Genomic DNA, 19,800 nt, shown 5'->3' on the forward strand with positions numbered 1-19,800 from the left:
CGAGGTGGGTGAATCGCTTGAGCTCAAAAGTTCGAGACCAGCCTGGGCAACATGAGGAAACCTGTCTACAAAAGATACAAGAATTAGCGGGGCGTTGGGGCGCGCTCCTGTAGTCCCAGCTACTTGGGAGGCTGAGGCAAGAGGATTGCTTGTGCCCAGGAGCTCGAGGCTGCAATGAGCTATGACTATGCCACTGCACTCCAGCCTGGATGAAGAGTGAGACCCTGTCTCAAAAAACAAAATTAAATTAAATTAAATTAAAAAGAATAATCAGGATATGTGAAATTCAAATCATGCATCCATAAGTGAAGTTTTAGTGAGCACAGCCATGCTCAACCTCTTACATATTATCTATGGCTGCTTTTGTGCTACAGTAACACAAATAGTTGCACAGTTGAATAGTTGCAGAGATCATATGGCCTGCAAAACCTAAAACATTTATCAGCTGGCGTTTTACAGAAAAAGTTTGCAGCTGGGCGTGGTGGCTCACGCCTATAATCCCAGCTCTTTGGGGGGCCGAGGTGGAAGGATCACTTGAGCCCAGGAGTTTAAGACCAGACTGAGCAATAGCCAGACCCCAGTCTCTACTCACCCCCTCCAAAAAAAAAAATTAAAAATAATCTGGGCATGGTGGCACGAGCCTGTAGTCCCAGATACTCAGGAGGCTGAGGTGGGAGGATCGCCTGAGCTCAGGATTTCGAGGCTGCAGTAAGCTGTGATTGCACCACCACACTCCAGCCTGAGCAACACAGTGAGATCCAGTCTCAAGGAAAAAAAAAAAAAGTTTGCTCATTCCTGACCTAAAGCAATGGTTGTCCACATGGGGCAATTGTGCACAGGGAACATTTTGGCAATGCTTGGAAACATTTCTGGTTGTCACAACTGTGGAGGGTAGGGAGGGCATCCTACTGATTCTAGTTAGTAGAGGCCAGGGATGATGCTAAATAGTCTTTTTTTTTTTTTTTCGAGATGGAGTCTCGCTCTGTGGCCCACACTGGAGTACAGTGGCGTGATCTTGGCTCACTGCAACCTCCACTTCCTGGGGTCAAGCAATTCTCCTGCCTCAGCCTCCTGAGTAGCTGGAATTACAGGCACGTGCCACCACACCCAGCTAATTTTTGTATTTTTAGTAGAGACAGGGTTTCACCGTCTTGGTCAGGCTGGTCTCGAACTCCTGACCTGGTGATCCACCCACCTCAGCCTCCCAAAGTGCTGGGATTACAAGCATGAGCCACCGCGCCCAACCCTAAATATTCTTTAATGCACATGACAGCCCTCCAGATGTCTGGTCCCAAATGTCCATAGTACTGTGGTTGAGAAACTCTGGATTATAGGACTCTACTCTAAGGTGAGTACTTTTTTTTTTCTTTTTGAGACAGAGTTTTGCTCTGTTGCCCAGGTTGGAGTGCAATGGCGCGATCTCGGCTCACTGCAACCTCCGCCTTCCAGGTTCAAGCAATTCTCCTGCCCCAGCTTCCCCAGCAGCTGGGATTACAGGTACGTGCCAACAACCCCTGGCTAATTTTTGTATTTTTAGTGGAGACAGGGTTTCGCCATGTTGGCCAGGCTGGTCTCGAACTCCTGGCCTCAAGTGATCCACCCGCCTTGGCCTTCCAAAGCGCTGGGATTACAGGCGTGAGCCACCACGCCTGGCCAGGTGGGTACTTTCTAGTACAGGGAAAACTCAGTCCTTAACAAGGGAGCCCATTGACTGAACGCCCAGGTCTTTAACTTACATTAGCTCAGGTAGCCTTCACAATGACCATGGCAAGGCAATCACTCATGTCCTCCTTTTCTGGAGACGTTTTATTAATTTTTTATTTTATTTATTTATTTTTGAGACAGAGTCTCACTCTGTCGCCCAGGCTGGAGTGCAATGGCGCGATTTCAGCTCACGGCAACCTCCGCCTCCTGGGTTCAAGCGATTCTCCTGCCTCAGCCTCCAAAGTAGCTGGGATTACCGGCATGCATTCCGAAGTAGCTGGGATTACCGGCATGCACTACCACACCCAGCTAATTTTGTATTTTTAGTGGAGACGGGGGTTTCTCTAGGTCGGTCAGGCTGGTTTCGAACTCCTGACCTCAGGTGATCTGCCCATCTTGCCCACAGCTCGCAAGTCTGTAGGGCTCCAGGGCTTGTAATTTTCCATAACACCTCAGTGCCTGCCTCTGCTCAGTGACATCACAAATGTCACAGACGTATTGTCTCACTCGGTTGTCCCCTAGTGTGTGAGCTGCGCAGAGCCAGGCCTATATATGCAGAGCCAGGCCTATATACGTGGAATATACGTGGATAGTTTCTGAAGCCTCCAGGCCTCCGTAAGGAAAGGATGCGTGCCCTGATGTCCGCACCCTGGCCCTTAGGTAAACAAAGTTGAGTAAAGTTTGTTTTCCTAAGGGCCACCAGAGTTCTTCAAAGTGACGACTTTCTCTCTTGCCCACTTTAATGCTTGGGAGGATGGGAGGCTCAGCTCTCTAGTAGACCCAGGACACAAAATACTCCTTAGTATCTATAGAATGCTTTTTGAGTCATGAAGAATAGTCATATCCATGAATTTTGGGGGATGCTCACATCACAGGAGTAAATGAGAGAAGACACGTGGTGCAGAGTTCTTTTCCTGCCAGAATTAAAACTCACCTGAATCTTGTTCCGTAGGCTCTGGCACTCTACTTTCTCCATCTAATATACTAGATGATAATCAGCTCAACTTAGTTAAATCCATGCTAATAAAGAAAAAGTAGAGGACTTCCTGCCCGCCTCCAACCCAGGTGGTGGGAATTTCAGGCCCAGATGGAAGAAAGTTGGAGGGGGCGGGCACGGTGGATGGCAACCCACCTAGGAAGATTTCATAAGCTGATGGTGCCTCCCTGAGCCCTTCAAATCACCCATTCAGAAGGCAGCCACCCGCTCCTCCTCAGGCAAACCGTGGTGGGCCGCATCACCCAGTGACTTAAGATCAGACCACACAGCCATTCAGCATTTCTTTGAATTTTATTGAAAATTGACATGGACATTAGAAAGGTAGTAAGCTAAACAGTGCTGGTTCTGGGATGTTTCTCCTGGAGAATGAAAGCCCCAGAGGGGCAGTGACTGGTCACACCTTTGAGCAAAAAGAACAAAGGAGAAGAAAGGAAAAACACACACAGATTCTGAAAACATGCAAAGAGGCTCTCTCAAGAGACACTGAACAGCAGAATGGTGGTGATGGTGGTAGGGATATATGAGAATGAGCACACTCACATGGTATTTTGATGCAAGTTAAACCAGTGAATTCAAGGCAGATTTACCAACATCAAAGCTCTCCCTCCAGATCCCAGGTTGAGCAGAAACCTCTCTCAAAACCCCAACTGGTCTCAGAAGGTGGAATGGAGTAATTTTGCCCTCACTAAGCTTAAACCCCCTCCCTTCTCTCCCATCTCCACCTGAGTGTTAGATAGTGGACACATTTTTCCCCTTTGCTGGAATCTATAGAAGGTCTGTGAATGCTGAAGAAGATATAAATGTCACTTGACTTTCTCTTCCATATTCAGAAATGTTTAACAGTGGCCGTAGACAGTCAACTCATCGAACCAGAGAAATGTTTAAAAGAAAAACATAAAACGCAAACAAAACCTTGTGAACAGAACAGTACTTCCATACCCACAGCTGAAGTGTCCTGCCCCAGTCACTTACACTTGGGTGAGTGGTCCTGTAGTTGTTTCTCTGAGGTTACATTTGGTCCATTTTCCAGCTCTGATGGTTCTTTTCCTGCCTTGTTAGTTAGGACAAGACACTTCCATTTAAAATACCATGTGAGTCAGGAAGAGAGCTTCTTGCCTGGACACAGGGACACATGAACACTTGTTGGGTGGTGTGGCATATGTGTGTGTGCTTGCAGTTTGAGGGGAGAGGGAATTGGTTGATTTCTGATTTGAGACAATATGCAACCCTAACTCTTCTATAATGGCAGTCTTCTCCTTTAGACTTAGTGCAGCTGCTGAAGACAAGATTAAAAAAAGCTGGAGAGGGAGAGAGAAAGAGAAAGAAAACATGAAATTAGCCAAAGAAAGAGGACATTCAAAGTAAGACAGGGGGAGGGGAATGGGCAGTACTGAGGTAGCACAGATTATAGTTTGAGAAGACAGGTTAGAAAATGGGGGTCACTGTTGGGCCATCACCACGGGGAAATCTGCTGAGAAGGTTTTAAGAACACCACACACCAGTTTAAAGCTTCTTGTTTTAATTAAAAACAAGCACATTATTAACAGCCACATGTGAATGCCAAATGATTAAAACAAAAACAAAAACAAAAACAAGAGCCATCTACACTGCAGCTAGGGAAAGCAAACTTCTTGGCTTAGGAGAAGTGAGGGATGTGTGTGTGTGTGTGTGTGTGTGTGTGTATTTCAGAAAAGCCACTCCAGTCTGGGAAAATAAAAGCACAGACCATTGCTAATGACTGGTTTTGTTTCACCAGAAGTAAACAGAGTACTTAGGGTATTTTTTTTTAAATAGTAACAGTTGTACTAATTAAAACACCTTTTCATTGAAGAAGGAAAAAATCTTTCTGTCTACAGTGAATAAAGCCACTCAATGAAATACCCATTTTAATGGGCTTGATCAACTTTTTTGTCTTTTTTTTTTTTTCCTTTTTGTGGAGAACGGGGTCTCGCTGTATTACCCAGGCAGGTCTCGAACTCCTGGGCTCAAGCTATCCTCCTGCCTCTGCCTCCCTGAGAGCTGGGATTACAGGCGTGAGCCACCGCGCCCGGCGATCAACTTTTTAATTTATGTTCACTCATGGGTTTGATTTTTGTTTACCAAACTTCCCTGATTATAATGGTCACCTAGGGCACCTGTTACACACGGTCTCCTGGACCCCGTTCCAGCCTTGCAGCATCACTGGGTTAAGGGAGCTGGCCCGGCATGCCTTCATTTTGCCAGCCCTTACCCAATCCATCTTCAGATGTTTTTCTGTGGGAAAAAACCTCGACGGTCTTCTAATTCTAACTATTCAGTCACTCTGAACATCAAAAGACCTCGTATCCAGGAACGTATATAAACAGATTGAATCCCTTTGTGAAATGGATTGGGAGTCAGGAGGCATGAAAATTAGTCTGGCTTTCTGCCTGTTAACAGCAGTGGGACCTTGCTCAAGTCCCTTCCCTTCTCTGGGCCTTTATTTCCCCTTACGGAGTAACTAGGTTATATCGTCTTACTGACTAAAATGTCTCCCTTAATATAAAACTCCTCTTTAGTTTCTGAAGGTCTCTTCAAGGCTGTGTGGGTCTAATACTTTCGAAGTATTCACAGCTTCTCAAGCCTTAAGTAATCTGTACAGAAATGCAAATGAGGGCGCCTCCGGTTTGTAATGCAAATAATTACCGGGCGGCGAGGTAGGGGGTGGTGATTACTAGTCGGTTGTTTAAGCGTGAATTTCTGGGAAAGCAGCTCTGAAGCTGGACATAGAATCATCAAAGTTGCAAATACGAAGCCTTTCCCAAGGAGACCTGACAGGCCTAACTCAGCATCTCTCTGAGCTACTGGCTGAGTACCTGAGCAGATTTTTTTTTTGGTTGTTGGTTTGTTTCTACCTCCAAGCATATGGTCTTCAAAACAATACTCCACTGTAACTTGAATTTTCCCAAGAAACTGGCTTGTGCTTTGGCAGCATCACCTTCATACTTGCTCTGGTCACTCACCAATCAGTAGAGCACCAGACGGTACACAGCAAACCTACACTCTTGCTTTGCCAACAAGAAAAAAGGAAGTACGTGCATATGTTTGCTTTTCATTTTTTTCTTTTTGCTTCCTATTATGATCTATAATTGAAGCGAGAAATCCCCTTCCCCTTCTCAATACTTCAAAAAGGCCTGGAAATTTGGCATAACCTTGTTTCACTGTGTGCTTTGAAAGTAAGTGATCAAAAAAAGAAACTCTAAAAAAAAAAAAAAAGAAGGTGGTCATGGTCAGTGCCAGTGGGGCTGGGAGGCAGGAGCAAGTTGCGGAACTCAAAAAGAAGTGAGCTTGAAGTACATGGCAGGGTAGGGTGGGGGGCCTGGCTGCCTGGCACCCCAAAGGAAAGCTGTCAGTTAAAATAGAAACCTCGGCTTAAAAGGCTAAATGGAGTCCAGTCCAGCTGTAGCGGGGAATACTATTCAGTACACAGCCATGGATTACTGCAAAGGAAGGGCAGAGAGACGGCATGTTAGCCACAGATCATTGCCAGGTCAACTCCATCTCTCACACTGTCACTGGCCAAACACCAAAGGCCACTGTGCCTCATAACACTGACAAGGGAGGGCTCTCTACTTCACAGAGGTTCCCAAAGCCACTATCAGATGGGACCCATGATAAAAACTAGGGCTGGAATATTTTTAAACTCTCAAATCCTTACACTGGAAAGCAAGTTAAGGGCCTTCCAAGGTGTAACACCTCTTTTCTTCTCTCAAGCCGATAGTCTCATCTCTTCTTATTGAGGGATGCATGCAAAATGCATGTTAAAAATCATCATGACGTTCACCAAATGAACTACAAGACTCATCAGAGCAAAGCCCCAAACACTTGATTCTTTTGACAGCTCAGTTTTCCAGTCTACAAAGTGGGATTCATTATTCCTGCTGCTGGCCTCACCTTATTGGGACAGTATGGAGCCCTTCCGGAAATTACCCCTGAGATGCTGAAATACCTCACAAGAATTCAGTAAGGCTATCATTCAAGACTCTAGGCTGGTAATAATATGTAGGTTTATTCTCCCTTTTGCATCTGTGGGATACCCAGAGTTAGAGAGAGGGGAAACGTCTGCTATTTTCTCCAGCAGTTGTGTTTTATGGGAAGGGCTTGGTGTAAATAAATGCGTTATAGATTTTGAGCACAGCTTGAGTGCAGTTACTTCGAATGAATGAAAACTGGAAAGGGCTGGACTCAAAGGTTAGACGGAAAAGGCGCCAAAGGCTCTCCTTTTGAAACTCTCTAAGAAGTGGCTGCGGCTCCTGAGGATGAGGGTGGGGTGGGCCAGGGAAGACTAGTGACTGGGATACAGGAGACCAAGGGGGCAGCTGTGCTTATTGGTGCTTACCCAGCCATGGTGGATGCAAATACCTCAGGGAAAACTAACAGCAACCAGAACTGGAACAGGGGAGCTGCTGGGGAAGAGTAGCAGATGGGCCCCCTGACCATGTCACACCTCTGGCAAAGATGTGGGGGAAAACAGGGGGGATGGCTGGGGGTGCTGGGAGGGGGACTGGGATGCAGGATGCATCTGCCAGCCAAATGACTGTTGGCTTCTTGACCAGCGGCCAGACATCGCCCTCAGATTCTCAGGTTTCTATAAACCTTGGCAGGAAGAGAGGAGAGGGCCCGGGTTGGATTGTATGCCCCCCAGGCATGTTAAGGGGGAAGTTAGAGAAAGGGAGGCCCAGCTCTGTTGCGCAGGAAAAGGGTGTCTACAGGAAGCCCAAACTGAAAATGAAAAGAGAAGCTGAGTTAATGAATGGATAGATTAATGTACCAAAAAAAAAAAAAAAAAAAAGAAAAAAAAAGTCAGAAGAAAATTAAGTCATGAGGACTAATGGCTAAATTAGAATTTAGCTATGTTAGATGGTCTTAAGGTCTTATTGCATTGGCTCCGGGAAACATGTTTTCTCTCTCATACACTCCACACACACTCCCACATGATGGCAGCAGTGGCATTAGCCAGCAAAATAATGATCAACAACCACAAAAATACATTTTATCTCTTTTTTTTTTTTTTTTTTTGAGATGGAGTTTCAGTCTTTCACCCAGGCTGGAGTGCAGTGGCGTGATCTTGGCTCACTGCCACCTCCATCTTCCAATTTCAAGCGATTCTCCTGCCTCAGCCTCCCGAGTAGATGGGATTACAGGCACTTGCCACCATGCCCAGCTAATTTTTGTATTTTCAGTAGAGACGGGGTTTCACCATGTTGGCCAGGCTGGTCTCAAACTCCTGACCTCAAGTGATCCACCCGCCTCAGCCTCCCAAAGTGCTGGGATTACTGGTGTGAGGCACTGAGCCCGCCCTATCTCTTCTTAATGACTAGGTCCTGACTAATGTCTTCCCATCTCCCGCCCCCCAACACCACCACCTAATACCTTGTACAGGAATACCTTCTGCAAATCTCTAAGTGGCCTCAGGCCACGGGATAGAGCCCCAGGCTCTAGCCACTGCATTTCCTGTCCCATAGGGAAAGCAGAGGAGGCTGAGGTTTCACCGCAGGAGGCCCTCAGAGCTGTCCTAGTCAGCTAACTGGTACTCTGGGGCAAGACCTGTTTGCAGAGTGTATGAGGATGGTTGCTGGTTGCTGAACTCTGCTCTAGGGTCCAGACCACAGTTACCTGAAAACGTGAACTATGGAAACCCATCATTGGTTTGTGCTTAAATAATACTTTCACCTCTCTTCCATGTAAGTTTCATTCCTGTGACAAATATACGGCAAGTAGGACTGATCCCCATTATACATATGAGTAGACTGAGAAACACAGAGAAGTCAACAGACTTGCCTGTGGCCGCAAAAGAGTCACAGCTGGGCCCAGAGCTGGTGTGTGTGTGTGTGTGTGTGTGTGTGTGTGTGTGTGTGTGTGTATGTGTGTGTGTGTATGTGTGTGTGTGTATGTGTGTGTTTGTGTGTGTGTGTGTGTGTATGTGTGTGTGTGTATGTGTGTGTGTGTATGTGTGTGTTTATTTTTATTTCTTTTGGGACAGAGTCTTGCTCTGTCACCCAGGCTGGAGTGCAATGGTGCGATCTCGGTTCACTGCAACCTCCGCCTCCCAGGATCAAGCGATTCTCCTGCCTCAGCCTCCCAAGTAGCTGGGATTATAGGCACCCGCCACCATGCCCGTCTAATTTTGTATTTTTAGTAGAGACAGGGTTTCACCATGTTGGCCAGGCTGGTCTCGAACTCCTGACCTCGGGTGATCCCCCTGCCTCGGCCTTCCAAAGTGCTAGGATTACAGGCATGAGCCTCCGTGCCCGGCGCCAGAGCTGTTGTTTATTTAAGACTATCACATGCAATGTCCCTGAGAATTCCTTGGCTATGGATCTAAGCTCCTATTTATTACCCGAAGAATAAATTTATCCCATTAAATAAAGACTATTAGATATCTGTCAGGGATAGAAGTATGGGCATAAATGAGTATGTTTTACAGTCACTTCCTCAAAGGGAATATACTCCCATACATACACTTTGAACGTATACACACGCTGAGGTGAATGGTAATTTATATCAGAAATTAGGAGTTCTGCTACCAACTCACCGTGTGGTCCTTGGTAAATTCGTTAAATTCTCTGCTCCTCCATTTACTCTCTTTACTCTCTCTCTTTTTTTTTTTGAGATGGAGTCTTGCTCTGTTGCCCAGGCTGGAGTGCAATGGTGTGGTCTCAGCTCACTGCAGCCTCCACCTCCCGGGTTCAAGCGATTCTCCTGCCTCAGTCTCTAGAGTAACAGGCACCTGCCACCACGCCCAGCTAATTTTTATATTTTTAGTAGAGATGGGGTTTCACCATGTTGGCCAGGCTGGTCTCAAACTCCTGACCTCAGGTGATCTGCCCGCCTTGGCCTCCCAGAGTGCTGGGATTACAGGCGTGAGCCACCATGCCCCGCCAACTCTCTTTAAAACAAAACAAAACAAGGCCGGGCGCGGTGGCTCAAGCCTGGCCTGATCACGAGGTCAGGAGATTGAGACCATCCTGACTAACGCGGTGAAACCCCGTCTCTACTAAAAAAATACAAAAAATTAGCCGGGCGAGGTGGCGGGTGCCTGTAGTCCCAGCTACTCGGGAGGCTGAGGCAGGAGAATGGCGTAAACCCGGGAGGCGGAGCTTGCAGTGAGCTGAGATCCGGCCACTGCACTCCAGCCTGGGCGACAGAAATGGGCGACAGAGCGAGACTCCGTCTCAAATACAAAACAAAACAAAACAAAAAAAATAGAGACGGGGTTTCACCATGTTGCCCAGGCTGGTCTCCAACTCCTGGGCTCAAGTGATCCTCCCACCTCAGCCTCCCAAGAGTGAGCCACCTCACCCAGCCTCCATTTACTCATCTTGCAAACTGGGGATTATTCCTTCTCTACCTCACAGACCTATTGTAAGTACAAAATGAGATACCATACCAAAAAACCCCAAAAACCAAAAACAACAACAACAACAACAAAACCACTTTGGAAAGTAATAAAAGCTATACAAATGCTCATATCTTATTTTTATTCTTTGTCTACTTCCTAGGGAAAGAGTAACCTAAAAAACACTGCAATGGCCTATGTTCTAGGTTTCATGGGAAGGCTGATACATTTTGATGTGTGTATACTGTCCATATACTGTGCACTCCTAAGGACCAATAACGACTGAGATAGAGTATCTGCAACTATGTGGGGGGTCACAAATGAATCACTTTTACAAATGCAGAGAGCTGTAAGTACCTCCTCAAGCAATTTCAAACTGTGGAGGCACAGTAAGCCTCACTCTGCCTGCATTCTAGGTGGCCTTTGTGATCCACCCCTTGAATGAGGGCTTTGAGGAGGGGGCGGGTTGCCTTGCTGCTTTCAGATCCTGGGGGGCCAAAGCCTCCCCTGACCAAGCAGTTTGTCTGGAACTGCTCTCGTGGTCTGCCAGGGAGAAGCCTGCCAGGAAGAGCCAACCTACTTGGGGTTGGGGTTGGCTGTTCCAGCTGTTTACCAATTGCCTCTCACTTGTAAAGTGTAGCTTTAATTATAGTTTTGCCAGAATTCATTTTAGGAATGGCCACTAACAATGATTTACTTGGGGAAACCTGTATGCAATTGTGTCAAGCCATGTGCCGTGAAACCTGAATTAACTGAAATCTCATTAACTAGAATACATATTTCCTGCTCACCTCATTAAAAATGGGGGAACAAAGAACATAACACATGAACCAAGTTCCTATTACATGTCAGACACTTCGCTAGGGACTGGAACTACATACAGTGCAAGGAATGGACAGACATTCTAGGAACTGTCTTCCTAAATGGAAATCTGCTGTTTAATTCCAATCAACTAGCAGGGGCTCCAAGACTTGCTGTTAAGCCAGACAGTAAATCAAGTCATTGTTCTTTTAAGATTGTTTCCTTTGGCCCGGTTTCATGGGCCTTATGTTGCAGAAACCTCTATGGACTTCCTCTTCAGGATTTGCTTCCAAGCAGGATGTTTTGCCAGCTGCCCTGAGTCCCCAGTGCAATAGCTGCGGCAATCAGTTTGGTGACTAACAGCAGGTTCTCCATTTAAATCATAAACTACATGGGTGAGTGGGGAAAAGTCTTCTCTATATTTTATATTCCCCGATCCAAACAAACCAAATGTAAAAGGGCATTTATGAGACAACCGGGATGTTTCAAACACTGACTAGACATTTCATGTTAATGAATTATTGTTCATTTTGTAGGTGTGATAATGGTGGGGTTGTGGTTATGTTTTTTTAAAGAATCGTTATCTCTTGGAGATATATACTAAAGTATTCACAGATAAAAGGATATAGTTTTGCTTTATAATAATTCAGCAGGTCTGTGGTAATTGATGAAACAAGACTGGGCATATGTTTATGGTTGTTTGGGGGCTGGGCTCTGGGCTGAACTGTATTATTCTCTCTTATTTTGCTCATGTTTTAAAGTTTCCATGGTAAAGTTTTTAAAAAAAAAATAACCCTTAGTTGGGTGCAGTGGCTCACGCCTGTAATCTCAGCACTTTGGGAGGCCAAGGTAGGCAGATCACCTGAGGTCAGGAGTTTGAGACCAGCCTGGCCAACGTGGTAAAACCCGGTCTCTACTAAAAATACAAAAATTAGCCAGGAATGGTGGCACATGCCTATAATCCCAGCTACTTGGGAGGCTGAGGCATGAGAATTGCTTGAACCCAGGAGGCGGAGGTTGCAGGGAGCTAAGATTGTGCCACTGCACTCCAGCCTTGGCGACAGAGTGAGACTCCGTCTCAAAAAAAGAAACAAATGAAAATAACCCTAATTATGTTAAATTAAAAATGTTTGTATTTCCTTTCCATCCACTACCTGAGTCTAGTAGAGGAGATAGAAGGTCCTTAATCCCTGCTTTCAGTCTCCCTATAAACTATGTGATACTTTATAAACTTTTATTAATACAACATCTAGCACTCAGGAATCCTTACCTGCGGATCTCCTTATAAGAGGTTTTCATGAGGCCAGTACTTGTAGGATTAAATGTAAGGAATTCTCTGTAATTTCTAAGACCTCTTCATTTTCCTCCACTTTTATTATAGGTTTTTGTTTTGTTTTGTTTTTTTGAGACGGAGTTTCACTCTTGTTGCCCAGGCTGGAGTGCAATTGCGTGATCTAGGCTCACCGCAACCTCTGCCTCCCAGGTTCAAGCGATTCTCCTGCCTCAGCCTCCCGAGTAGCTGGGATTACAGGCATGCACCACCACGCCCGGCTAATTTTGTATTTTCCGTAGAGACGGTTTCTCCACGTTGGTCAGGCTGGTCTCGAACTCCCGACCTTAGGTGATCCACCCGCCTCGGCCTCCCAAAGTGCTAGGATTACAGGCATGAGCCACTGCTCTCAGCCTTATTATGGTTTTGAGGGGTACAGTCAAAGGAAATTTGAGAACTTGAACCCCTCAGATAAGAAACTGCCACCAGCGGGAAACAGAGAAGTGAGTTTCCATTGACTCTGGACATTCTCAAACCTGATGCAGGGAGATGGGAGAGGGCTGATGCTGACTGTGACATTGCAGGACAGGGCTTGTGAAACCCAAAGTTTCTCTCATCACTATGGTTTCATTAATTTTGAAAATGATGGTTATAGCTCCTTTCATTTTTGAGATGGAGTTTCACTCTTGTTGCCCAGGCTGGAGTACAATGGCGTGATCTCGGCTCACTGCAACCTCCGCCTCCCGGGTTCAAGTGATTCTCCTGTCTCGGCCTCCCAAGTAGCTGGAATTACAGGCCTGTGCCTCGACGCCCGGCTAATTTTTTTTTTTTGTATTTTTAGTAGAGATGGGGCTTTACCATGTTAGCCAGGATGGTCTCAATCTTCCGATCTCAGGTGATCTGCCCTCCTCGGCCTCCGAAAGTGCTGGGATTACGGGTCTGTGAGCCACAGTGCCCGGCCCGATTATGGCTCTTTAAGAAAAAAACTGCCCACACTGAAACCTCAAATACTGATCACAGGATCCACCTGTGTTACCCAGCTGTTCTAGCAGCAAAAGTCTGAAAACGACCCCTCATTTTAATCAGGCAGGCAGGCATTCCACATGTACACTTGAAACCACACTAGACTATTTCTGCATATTATAAGTCACGAGAGAAAACCAGCTAGACCAATGAAGCTGCTTCTTCTATGATTAGATGCTTGTGTTGGGGGTGTGGGATTGGGGGAGATATGTTCTAGAAGCCACTGCCAGTTCTATTTAGAGTTAATCAAGCTTACCAGGACCCTGGGTCTCATGCAGCATGCAGCAAACAGCAGAGTTAACTGTAAAACAGTAAGAGCTGATGAAGATGGAGTGAGCATGAGGAGAAATCAAATATTATGACTTGACACAAACAATGAAGGGTTAGAGGTCAAAGGTGATTAGGAGTAGCAGGAAGGGGAAGTGGGAAGGGTGGACTGGTAGGAACCCCTGAAACACTGATACTCTTCTTTTCTTTCTTTTTTTTTTTTTTTTAAAGTCATGGTCTCCCTCTGTTGCCCAGACTGGAGTGCAGTGGTGCAATCACGGCTCACTGCAGCCTCAACCTCCCAGGTTCAAGCAATTCTCCCACCTCAGCCTCCTGAGTAGCTGGGATGATAGGCAAGTGCCATCAGGCCCAGTTAATGTTTCGTTTTTTTTTTTTTTTTTGGTAGAGACAGGGGCCTCACTATGTTGCCCAGGCTGATCTCAAACTCCTAGACTCAAGCAATCCTTTGCGTTGGCCTCCCAAAGTATTGGGATTACAAGCGTGAGCCACCGTGGTTGGCCAATACTTTCTTAATCTCTTTAGGGGCAGCTAAAGGAAATTCTGAATATGTGACTCTTAGATCCAACTACCATCTCTCAAGAAGAAATACTACTACCACCATTTCTGCCCTCAAAACTCACTACCATGACTATGGGAGGAGGGTAGCACAGGTCTAACGGTGGCTCTTCCAGAAGTTAACCAATTGCTCATGAAATTACATAAGAAGCCAAAACCCAGGGCCACTTCTGCATCTGAAGTACGGAAGAAGACAGGTCATTCTGTCAGGCCCTTATTGCTAATATGAGGTGCCACATGCCAGCAGGGTTTTCACCCATTTCAGAATTGGAAAGGAGCACTGTCACCAGCCTCAACTATTCCTGGAGAGTAGAGAGGGGTATCTCCCTGTTGGGGTCTCCTGCCTGGGTTGGGAGAAGTCAGTCAGTAAGGGCAACAAGGGGAAAGCTTGATGTGAGAAGAACTTTTACTGAACATCTGAATAGGGAATATTTATAGTTTCAATGTAGCCTGAACAAACCAATTCCTAACTCCCACAAGCAGGCTATGAAACTGCCCCAGGTACTGAGTTAACAAATACCACAGGACTATGAAGGCAGCAGTTATAGCTGGATGACGAATTTAGATTTTTCTGATCTTAAAAATAGGAATTCATTTCTGCTGGTGCAACTAATACACCACGACAGATAAGTTAATACAGTACAGGGTGTGTCCAAAGAGACTTTTTTCTGGCTAGTTGAACTCTATCCATCAGGTAATACCAAAAAAGTTCATTCATCAGTGAATTTGACATATAGTATTAAGATTCAGTAAGAAAAATTTCTGGACTAATTGGTGAAGATGTTCTTTTTTTTTTTTCTTTCTTTTTTTAGACAAAGTCTCACTCTGTCACCCAGGCTGGAGTGCAGTGGCACGATCTTGGCTCTGCAACCTCCACCTCCCAGGCTCAAGTGATTCTCCTGCCTTAGCCTCCTCAGTAGCTGGGACTATAGGTGTGGGCCATCACGCCCAGCTAATTTTTGTATTTTTAGTAGAGACGGGGTTTCGCCATGTTGCCCAGGCTGGTCTCAGACTCCTGACCTCAGGTGATCTGCCTGCCTCAGCTTCCCAAAGTGCTGGGATTACAGGCGTGAGCCACTGTACCCGGCCAAGATGTTTAAATTACACATTTGAATAAAGAGTAATTGGATTGCAAAGCTGAGTGCCTTCAAATATAACATATTTTACTGCTAAGCAAAAGTTACCATGTTATTCCTAAGTGATAAGCCAGAGGAAAGGAAGGTGTTTCTTCCTTCTGGCAAAAATATCCCATAGTTAAGTCCAGGAACAAATGGCTGAAAACAGAAGGCAATGACCATGGACAACTTTTGGATCCTCAGTACCCTTTAGTAAAGACACTGCTCAACAGTCCACCTGGGAACACCTCAAGCCACACTGCACAAACAACTGCAGGGCACAAAGGCACCACAGGAGTTTTTCTAGATCCTGCTGAAATACTTTTCTCTGGTTCTAGGATGAGGAATTAATAACTTCAGCAAGCAGAGACTGGGGTTGGGTGAGGATTATTGACCCACATGGTATCCAGGAGTCACTGTTCTAATACCAGGGGAGATGAGAAGTCTTAAAATCATTCCACAGATTGAGGATGGGGCACATGCAGCATACACTGACATCTGAGGGCTCCCCTGTTAAGTTCTCAGCACCCCAGGCTGGGCAGAACTAAGCCAGCAGGGAGGGATCACAAAGAGGTGGGAAATCAGGGCTGGGCTGCAGCCTTCAGTGGCAGCAGTTAAATTCTGTTGGCTGCAGCAAGTAAGAACTGAGGCAGGGTGAGGGTGGGACTACGGACATGGAGAGGTGAGCAACCTCAGATATAGGGCAGGGGTGGAGAGAGAGTGCCCTGAGTTTCTGCTAAAGGCTCTCTCTTTCTTCCACTACCCTGTATCTGCACTTCTTTTTTTTTTTTTTCTTTTTGAGACAGAGTCTCAATCTGTTGCCCAGGCTAAAGTGCAGTGGTGCCATCTTAGCTCACTGCAACCTCCGCCTCCTCGGTTCAGGCAATTCTCCTGCACAGCCTCCCAAGTAGCTGGGATTACAGGTGCACGCCACCACGCCTGGCTAATTTTTTGTATTGTTAGTGGAGACAAAGTTTCATCATGTAGGCCAGGCTGGTCTCGAACTCCTGAACTCAAGTGATCCACCTGCCTTGGCCTCCCAAAGTGCTGGGATTACACCATATCTGCAGTTCTTTTTGTTCCTCTCTTTCTTTTCTTTTCTTTTTTTTTTTTTTCCAGATGGAGTCTCACTCCATTGCCCAGGCTGGAGTGCAGTGGTGTGATCTCGGCTCACTGTAACCTACACCTCCCGGGTTCAAGTGATCCTCCTGCCTCAGCCTCCTGAGTAGTTGGGACTATAGGTGTGCATCACCACACCCAGCTAATTTCTGTATTTTTATTATATTTTTTTTTAGATGGAGTCTCACTCTGTCGCCCAACCTGGAGGGCAGTGGTATGATCTCAACTCACTGCAACCTCCGCCTCCTGGGTTCAAGCGATTCTCCTGCCTCAGCCTCCTGAGTAGCTGGGATTACAAGCACGTGCCACCACGCCTGGCTAATTTTTGTATTTTTAGTAGAGACAGGGTTTCACCATGTTGTTCAGGCTGGTCTCTAACTCTTTTTTTTTATTTTTTATTTTTTGAGATGGAGTCTCGCTCTGTAGCTCAGGCTGGAGTGCAGTGGCACGATCTCGGCTCACTGCAAGCTCCACCTCCCGGGTTCATGCCATTCTCCTGCCTCAGCCTCCCAAGTAGCTGGGACTACAGGCACCCACCACCAAACCCAGCTAATTTTTTTGTATTTTTAGTAGAGACGGGGTTTCACCATGTTAACCAGGATTGTCTCGATCTCCTGACCTCGTGATCCACCCGCCTCAGCCTCCCAAAGTGCTGGGATTACAGGCATGAGCCACTGCGCCCAACCTATTATTATTTATTTTTTTTTTTTTAAGTAGAGACAGGGTCTTGCCATATAGGCCAGGCTGGTCTCGAGCTCCTGACCTCAAGTGTTCCTTCTGCCTTGGCCTCCCAAAGTGCTGGGATTACAGGCATGAGCCACCACACCCGGCCTTATTCCTCTCTTATATTGCTGCACCTCTAATTTTTTTCCTCCCTTCTGCTCTCTCACTCTCCCTTTGCTTTTCCTCTTTTCCCTTCCTCTCCCATGGACCTTGAGTTTGCAGGGCTTTCCTGAGCAAGCTGGACAGATGGGCTGGGCCTCTGGGACCAAACCCCTCCCCTACTCTCAACTCCCCAAGCTCAGGGAATCAAAAGGTCCCACAGGGACGCTGGAACCAGTTATAGGTACCTCAACCAGTCTGACAGCCCGCAGCTCACCTCTGGTCACCAGTCCTCAGCCCCTTCAGGTGCCACGTCCTGCCCCGGGAGGATGAGCAGCAGGAAAGAGAAGGCACCACCCCAGAGCAGACTGCTACTTACTTTTTCTTCTCTTTGTCTCTCTTCAGAGTCTGTGAGCCTCCAGCCTGGGAGCCCTGGGACTGGAGCAGCTCGGCTGCCGTCTTTCTTTGCTTGAAAGCATTCACTTCATCATCCAGGGATTTCTTCTTATCCTCCAGTTTCTTCTTCTCGTCCTGGTGCAGTTTCTTCAGACGGTCAAACTTCTCGTGCAGCTGGCAGGGAAGCACAGGGAGATTGGAGAGAGTCCCCTGTGAGCAGTCCCCAGCCTGGCCAAGCCCAGGTGGGTGGGGACCAGTAGGGCTGTGACCCTGCAGGACCCTGGAACCTCAGGGGGCATTTCTGTCAGGGATTGCCATGATGGCACCAAAGGCACCATGCTCTGGATCATTCTCTCCTCCTGTCATTTTTTATCTCCAAGTCTCTGCTCCTGAATATGGTAAAGGAACACTGCATTGTGTTTAGTCGGACATTTTGTTAAAAAGAGTCCCCATAGTTACCACACATGTTCAATAATAACATAAATTATAATAATATAACATTTACTGAGTGCTGGCTGGCCTCAGGCCTGTAATCCCAGCACTTTGGGAGGCCGAGGTAGGCAGATTACTTGAGGTCAGGTGTTTGACACCAGCCTGGCCAACATGGGGAAACCCTGTCTCTACTAAAAATATGAGAATTAGCCAGGCATTGTGGCATGTGCCTGTAGTCCCAGCTACTCAGCGGGCTGAGGCAGGAGAATCACCTGAACCCGGGAGGCAGAGGTTGTAGTGAGCCGAGATCACACCTTTGCACTCCAGCCTGGGCAACACAGCAAGACTCCGTCTCAAAAAAAAAAAAAAAAAAAATACCGAGAAATTATTATAGGTTAAGCATTAACTTTTATATGCCCTTTATGTATATTAATTTATTTAATTGTTACCACATTCCTATGAGGTAGGTTCTGTTATTATCTCCGTTTTATGAGGAAACAGAACATCTGAGAAGTAAGGAATTTGACTATGGTCAACCCAGTATTTAGAGCATTATATAACGGGACCTCTTATGTGTAAGGAACCCCTGTCTTTTCTTAACCCCTGCAATCAGGAAGGATCACAACGAATCACAGAGAAAACTTCAGTAATGGGAAAGTCAGTCAATGGAAATACTTGGCTTTGGGCGTGGAAGGAAATAAAAAGGATTTTATGACATGGAATGAGTACAGACACCTCAGCCTTAACTAAAGGGAGGCTTCAATAGTCCTGAATAGAACCAGAAACCCAAAGAACAAGAAGAATATTCTGGGCCAGGCACAGTGGCTCATGCCTGTAGTACCAGCACTTTGGGAGTGCTGTAATCCCAGTAGTCAGCTCAATCCCAGCCAAGGTGGGTGGCACAAAGTCAGGAGTTCTAGACCAGCCTGCCCAACATGATGAAACCTCGTCTCTACTAAAAGTACAAAAATCAGCTGGGCGTGGTGACGCGTGCCTATAATCCCAGCTACTTGGGAGGCTGAGGCAGGAGAATCGCTTGAACCTGGGAGGCGGAGCTTACAGTGAGCCAAGATCGCACCACTGTACTCCAGCCTGGGCAACAGAGCGAGACTCTGTCTCGGGAAAAAAAAAAAAAAGGAATATTCTGGTATGCCATTGTGGTAAGTGGATCAAAGAACAAGAGGCACAGATAGTCACAAACTAAAATGCAATAAACTACCCTGAATAGTAAGAGCAGAGCAAGCCGAATTTCACTTTCTTTCATGGATTCGGGAAAGAGTTTAGGATTCTGTAGCACTTGCAGCATACCATGAAGAAGGTTGGTTCTCCGGGTCCTGGGGGTATTTGACACTGTCACTTAGGTAGATGAGTGATAGACTTGCTGTATAAACCAGCTCTTTTCTTTTTTCTTTCTTTCTTTTTCTTTTTGAGACAGAGTATCGCTCTGTCGCCCAGGCTGGAGTGCAGTGGCACGATCTCAGCTCACTGCAACCTCCGCCTCCCAGGTTCAAGTGATTCTCCTGCCTCAGCCTCCCGAGTAGCTGGGAGTATAGGCACGTGCTACCACTCCTGGCTAATTTTTTTGTTTTGTTTTGTTTTGTTTTGAGGCGGAGTCTCACTGTGTCGCCCGGGCTGGAGTGCAGTGGCCGGATCTCAGCTCACTGCAAGCTCCGCCTCCCGGATTTACGCCATTCTCCTGCCTCAGCCTCCCGAGTAGCTGGGACTACAGGCGCCCGCCACCTCGCCCGGCTACTTTTTGTATTTTCAGTAGAGACGGGGTTTCACCGTGTTAGCCAGGATGGTCTCGATCTCCTGACCTCGTGATCCGCCCGTCTCGGCCTCCCAAAGTGCTGGGATTACAGGCTTGAGCCACCGCGCCCGGCCTAATTTTTTTGTATTTTTAATAGAGACAGGGTTTCAC

General features: G+C 46.6%; 1 protein-coding gene across 8 annotated transcripts in view; it reads right to left on the reverse strand.

Moving 5' to 3' along the window:
* Positions 1-2,973: 2,973 nt before the first annotated feature.
* The window catches only part of SEPTIN6 (septin 6), a 79,929-nt gene continuing 63,102 nt past the window's right edge, over positions 2,974-19,800 (reverse strand). For 2 of the 8 annotated variants that reach the window (XM_010378041.2, XM_030934758.1), the window contains 2 exons: positions 17,431-17,621; positions 2,977-6,159 (listed from right to left, as the gene is read on the reverse strand). In XM_010378041.2, the coding sequence (XP_010376343.1) occupies positions 6,135-6,159; positions 17,431-17,621 (216 nt within the window). In that variant the 3' untranslated portion in view covers positions 2,977-6,134. Of the gene's footprint in view, positions 7,442-13,010; positions 13,454-17,430; positions 17,622-19,800 lie in introns of those variants that run through there. The other 6 variants (XM_030934757.1, XM_030934754.1, XM_010378045.2 and 3 more) reach the window with 6 other exon arrangements.

This window comes from Rhinopithecus roxellana, chromosome 7 (assembly GCF_007565055.1).
Source record: "Rhinopithecus roxellana isolate Shanxi Qingling chromosome 7, ASM756505v1, whole genome shotgun sequence".
In the NCBI taxonomy this organism is placed as follows: domain Eukaryota; kingdom Metazoa; phylum Chordata; class Mammalia; order Primates; family Cercopithecidae; genus Rhinopithecus; species Rhinopithecus roxellana.